General features: G+C 62.9%; 1 protein-coding gene across 1 annotated transcript; it reads right to left on the reverse strand.

The window, feature by feature from the left end:
- Positions 1 to 381: 381 nt before the first annotated feature.
- On the reverse strand, positions 382 to 4,511 carry TNFRSF25 (TNF receptor superfamily member 25). Its single transcript, XM_021684365.1, has 10 exons — positions 4,470 to 4,511; positions 3,798 to 3,918; positions 3,482 to 3,616; positions 2,950 to 3,117; positions 2,785 to 2,863; positions 2,002 to 2,057; positions 1,797 to 1,904; positions 1,596 to 1,630; positions 931 to 1,111; positions 382 to 704 (listed from the first exon to the last, which is right to left on the reverse strand). The coding sequence occupies exons 1-10, from the start codon at positions 4,509 to 4,511 to the stop codon at positions 382 to 384; spliced, it is 1,248 nt and encodes a 415-aa protein (XP_021540040.1).
- Between the last annotated feature and the right edge of the window lie 1,510 nt (positions 4,512 to 6,021).

A 6,021-nucleotide genomic window follows, 5' to 3' on the forward strand; every position in this document is an offset into this window, starting at 1 on the left:
CAGCGGCCTCCACCGTGGGTCCCCGACCCTGGGGTGACAAGACTTCCGGCCCCCTTTCGACGGCCCCAGGAAACCAAGCCCGGGCCACTTAACACCCCAGCCTCGCGGAAACACCAAGCAGTAGCTCTTCTTCACAGATTTAATACCATGGCCTCACGGAGCTCAGGCCCAGAAACGAGCCGTCTCCTGCCCCCTCCCGACATCCGTCCACGCTTCTTTGCCCCACCCAGTAGCCCGGGGCGCGCCGCGGGGAGGGCGGCTGGCGCTGCTACGCAGGGCCGTGCCAGGAGCTTCATAAGTGACATAAGATGTCTACACGCATAAGTAACCGTACTTAGGGCTTCTGCAGGGGCCGCCGGAGGCGGCGGCGGGAGCCCTGCGTCACGGGCCGCGCTGCAGGCGGCTGCGCAGGTCCTCGGCGCAGCCGTCCAGCCCCATGCGCTCCAGCGCCGCGTAGACTGCGCCCAGGCCCGCGGGCTGCTGCTGACGCCAGCGCTTGAGCATCTCGTACTGCTGGTCGCGGAAGCGGCCGACCTCCACCTCCACGGCCTCGATCTCCGCCTCGCGCAGCCCCAGGGTGCGCACGAATTCCTTCCAGCGCCGCGCCGGCACCGCGTCCATCACGTCGTAGAGCTGCGGGCCGGGCTGGAGCGTGGCGGCCGCCGAGCCTGCAGGGGGCGCTGGCGAAAGCGGCGGCGGCGGGCCTGAGGGCGGGCCAGAGAGAGCCCGTGGGGAGTGCGAACTGCCGCCTAGAGGCGCGGACCGGGGTGGGACAGGGGAGGGCGCAGGCGGGAACCCCGGGCAGGGCCGGCCAGGGAGGGACCCGATCAGCTCGGGATGGGAAGTGGGCAGGTGGTGCCTCAGGAAACTAGTACTCATCTGGGACTCAGGAGAATGGGGTCCAGGCCTCGGGCCAGTGAGGTCTCTTACCAAGAGCTCTGCTGTGCCGCCGGTCCCAGGACCATGTCACCTCCGGGCTGGGCACCTCCTGGGTCTGGGGGGAGCCAGGGGTCCAGCCGCTGCCTACCAACTGGACGGTGTGGACCTTCTCACTGTTGCTGAGTGGCGCTAGAAGGGTGTGGGTGCTGTCCTTGGGTGAGAGGTGGGTGGCCTGGAAGCCAAGAGAAGCCCCAGGTCAGCCCAACTGGCCTAGTAAGGCCCCTCGTCTGGGGTCTCTGGCCCGGAGCGGCCATTCCCTGGCTCAGTCAGCAAACATTCTCCAAGGCTGCCCAGGGCAGGCGGCCATAACCTTCCGCTGTGGCCCAGAAGAACTATTTCTTCTGCCTGGAATACCCTGCCCTCGCTGCCCTGCTCTTGTTGCCCCAACCCTGTCGGAGGCCTGGCCATGGCGGCACTCATCCCACTGAACCTGTCTGGGCCCCAGCAGATTGAGAGCCACTTAGGGATAGGTGCTGTGCTGCTCTCAGTCACTCAGAACTCGGTGAACTCACGGTGTTCATTAGGTCTACTCTGTGCCAGCCTCGTGCCACACACTGGGGATCACGAGTTCTCATAGGGCCCAACCTCTCAGCTCCAGAATGCTGACTCCTGGGCGCTTGCTCACCCTCTTCCCGGAATATTACTTATACACTCACCTGTCGGGGAGTCAGGGCCTCCATCCCAGCTTCATCTGCCGAGAGACAAAGAGCATCACATCAGCAACCAGGCAAGACCCCTAGACCTGGGCGCTGGTCCACCTCCTCTTGTGTTCCCCTATACCACCCCAGCCCCCAGCACTTTGCATCAGGGGTGAGTGGGCTTACCCCTGAAACGTGTGCACATGTGCCTGTACTTACCAGCAACCTTGGGCTTGCAAGTCTGGCAGCGATGGTAAGTGTAGGTCAGCACAGCACCAAGCAGGAGTGGGACCACCAGGCCAGCCAGGAGCACCTGGACCCAGAATACTGAGAGAACAGCTGGTGAGGGGTGGGTTGTAGCCCCCCCCAATCTCCCTTTGGCCCGTCCCAGCAATCCTGCTCAAATTCCCAGCACACCACTTACTCTGCCTCCAGCCACAGATAGTCACACAGGGCTCAGGACAGCTCCCGAGGGTGCTTCTGCAAGGAGAGGGAGTGGGGTGGGAGGTGAGGGAGAACACACCAGGAGGGGCTACCCATCTTCTCCATCCTGGAGGCCCTTCCCTCCCCAGGCCTCTTCCCTGGGAGCCACACTACCCAGGAATGTTCCCAAAGTACTGCTGAAATTTCAACTGTGTCCCCAGGAACAATAGCGACAACCACTATTTATGGTGTTTCTTGTAGACTAGATTGAGGGTCACTAGAATGTCAGCTCCGTGAGGACAGGGATTTGCCTACTTTGTTCCTTGTTGTATCCCCAGCATCTAGAACATCTCTGGAAAATGGGAGATGCTTCATAAACACTTGGCTGAGCAGACGAATGGATAAAGTGCTTTACCCCTTACTCTTAGCCCTGGGGAGAACCAACTAACATCGCCATGTTCACACAGGGAAGCCACAGATCAGAGAGGCGAAGTAACTGCCCAAGATCTCCCGGAGAACAAGTGGCAGATCTTGAGTCTCAGCCCAAGGTTTGAACGTGACTCTCTATAAAATGACAAATCCTATGCTTCTTTAATGTACAGCTGGAAAGATGACTATAGGAAAGTCTGACAGAGAGTGAAGATATGCCCCCCTATTTATCCGTCCTAAGGTGACTGCAGATTTCCCTCTAGCATCCAAGGACCAAGCTCCCTCCCCCTTCCCTGAGATCCCCACTCTGCTCCCAGCCTCCCTTTCCCTGTCCCAGGGGCAGCCAGGAAGTTACGTGGGGCAGGGCATGCAGCTGTTGCCATATTCATAGAAGCCAGGCAGGCAGGTCCCACAGTCGGTATCTCTGGCAGAACCTGCAGTCCAGGAGATGGCTTGTGGGTCCCGAAGGGAGAGAGGGAGTTAGGGAGGGGGGTAGGTAGCCCAGAATGGGGGTACTCACAGGGCACCCGTGTGTGGCGGTGCAGGGCCCTGCAGTCTGAGCATGGGTGGCAGCGGAAGGGCGAGCCGATCTTGCAGGACTTGACCAAGCACTCTGGGAACCAGCCTGGCTCACAGCCACAGTGGGTGTCCGCCACCGTTGAGCAGTTCGTCAGGGCCACTTGGGAGACTGACCAGAGTGTTCAGGGAGATGGGGAGAATGGAGGCCATCAGGGCCAGAGGCCCCCATGGGGACTGGGGGCAGATCCCCTGGAAAATGGAGATGGGGACAGACCAGACAGAGGGCCACCCCCCAAAGGGAGAGAAGCATGGAGATCGCCACAGATCAAAGGCTGAGGCATATACAGGGATAGGAGGGTCATCAGGACGAGAGGGGGCAAAGGCATCTTAGGGCAGGATGGGGGGGAGGGCCTGGCACACATGGGCACAGGGCTGTCACACCCAGAGGTTAAGCCCAAGCAGCCCCCGCCTTCAGAAATACCCTGGCCATGGCCTGTCCTCAAGAGCCCCCCACCGAGAGCTAGGCCCCTCACCCTCCTCATCACAGGCCTGGCAGCGAGTACAGCGGGTCTCATGATGGTTCTCCCTGGCCAGGAAGGTGCCCCGGGGGCACGGAAGGCAGGTGGCGGTTCCGCAAGGCTTTGGGCAGGGGGCCTTCAGGTAGTGCCCTATGGAAACCAGACCCAGGTCAGACAGTCAAAGGGGGTCCCACTTTCCCCTCTTCCTTCCTATCTCTGGCTCCCTATTTCCCCCACCCCAGCTTCCCCTGTCTCCTGACCCCGCCTGACCCCATCTCCTCTGTCTGCCCTCACTTCCCCCCACAACCCTTCCACCCCTTCAGCGGCTCACCTGCTGGGCAGCCCTTGCAACAGAACAGACCGTTCCTCTTCTGGAAATTGTAGGCACAGTCACACTTAGGACCGGGAGTGCTGTGCTGGCCCTGGGCGCCCGGCAGCACGAGGAGCAGGACCTGGAGGACGGGCGCTGCTGGCTCCAGCAGGGCTCACCGCGCAGGGCCCCTCCCTGCCCCATCTGCCCCACTTCGGCGGGGGGGCGCCCGCTTGCTCTCAGAGCAGCCCACTTCTCCGGTTCTTGAGTAGAGGAGGTGCCCATGGACGTGGGGTAAGCCGCGCTTCCCTCCCACCGTGCGCGGAGCAGGCTTGGGAGGAGAGCAGAGGTCTCCGGCCAGCTCCTCTTGCACGTTTCCCCTCCGCCAGAGCACCGGCGCAGGCTCAGGCAGCCCCATCCCCACTCGTGCTTTCTGGAAGGTGGGGGACCCAGAGCTTTCCCTGCCTGGGGCCCCTAGACCCCTCTGGCCCCTGGGCGGGGGTTTCCTCTCAGCGGAAGGGCCCCGCCCGGCTGAGCCTCTAACTAGCTGAGTCTCTAAGTCGAAAGGGGGGGTGGGGCTGCCACGCTTCCCAAGGAAGTTGGGCCCCTTCATTCACAGCGCACAGCGCGGAGACCGGGGCCCGAGGTCAGGCTCCCGGCCGTCCAACCCCTGTCTGCCGCGCTCCCACTCACCGCAGCCGCCGCTGCCGTGTAGCCCCCCAGCCGCAACTCCATGGCTCTTGTGGCCTTGCTGGGCCCTCCGACGGCAGGCGACAGGCGTGCGCCAGCCAGGGGCTTCCCCGCTCTGCCCGCTCTGCCTGCTTGCTCTGCCCCAAGCCGCCCAGAGGAGCCCGCCTCAGGGGAGGGGGTCAGGGCGGGGCCCCCAGCCCACGCAGCCTGCCCCTGGGCACCTGAGCTCACCTGAGGTGGCCCGGGGGCAGCAAGGTGTACCCAGGACACGGCTGCATCCAGGTCCCCACGCCGGGGTCCTAGCCTCAACCCTGAGACTACCACTTCCAGGTGAAGTGACTTCCCTCCTTTGGGCCTCAGCCCTTCCTCAGCCATGAGGGGTTGGGCCAGAACTACGCAGGAGGGAGACCCAGCCTCCCCAGATACTGCCTGGGTGTGGGTACGGGGCCCCTCCCCTAGAGGGGGGGTCTAGGGGGCATTCTCCCTAGAGCCTGAGACACATCGCCTACCCTGGCATAAGCTTACAGGGACCGCCCAGGGCAGGGCCCTCTGAGGCACCTCGTGGGAGGGAGCACTTCATGGGGGGTCTAGGGTGGACCTTGGGGCTGAGGCAGGGGGTGAGGTTGATCTTGGGGTGCTGGTCGGGTCACCTCTGCCCTGTTCACTCACTAAGGCTCTTTCGCAGTCTCCTCCACTGGTGCCCTACCACAGATGGAGGGGAACAGGAGGGGGACAGGAGGGGGACAGGAGGGGGACAGGAGCGGGGAGGGGGACAGGAGGGGGACAGGAGGGGGACAGGAGCGAGACATGCCTGCCCCAGAGCTCAAGTGCTCCTGAGTCAGGAAAGGGGTGGGTTCCAAAAGCAAAGGACTCCTTCCAGTAGTATATACAAGTCTTTATAAAAGAATCAAAAGCTCAATAAATATGCCACTTTACACAGAGCCGAACCCAAGCCTGGGGTGGCCAGTGGGACTGGGAGTGAGGAAGGCCAGGCCGGGGGAACAAACATCCCAGCTGGGGCCAGATGAAGGGGGAGGTGGGAAGGGCCACCCTGGAGCCCAGCCCAGAAGACTGGAGCTGGTGACTTCAGGGAGCAGCGAGCAAGGGACCCTGTGGGGTGGACAGGTTAGTGAAGATGGCCTTGTGGGGGGTCCTGAGGAAGGACTGCAGCCTGGGCCTGGAGCTGAACACTCCTCCACTTCCATCCAGTCTGGCAAAGTGCAAATCAGGGGTCCTGTCCCCACGCTCTGGCTCCCGCGTGCGCAGGCAGCAGCTAGAGCGGGGACCGGGAGGCCCCAGGAGGCGTGCTGTCTGCTGTCTCGTGGTCAGTGGTACCCTGGGGGGCCTCCCTCTGCTCAGACCTCCCTGCAGGAGAGGGGAAGGGAGAGACAGTCCTTCCTTGGCTGACGCCACTCGGAGGGGCTCTGGCCACCCTCTCTGCCCCACTGGAATCCTTAGGCCCCTTCCCCAGTGCCCACTGTAGATACTGTCATGCAGGCTCTGGAGCAGGCCCCCATCCCCATCCCCTAATGCCACATGCTCCCAGCCACGAGAG

This window comes from Neomonachus schauinslandi, chromosome 4, assembly GCF_002201575.2.
Source record: "Neomonachus schauinslandi chromosome 4, ASM220157v2, whole genome shotgun sequence".
Lineage (NCBI taxonomy): Eukaryota > Metazoa > Chordata > Mammalia > Carnivora > Phocidae > Neomonachus > Neomonachus schauinslandi.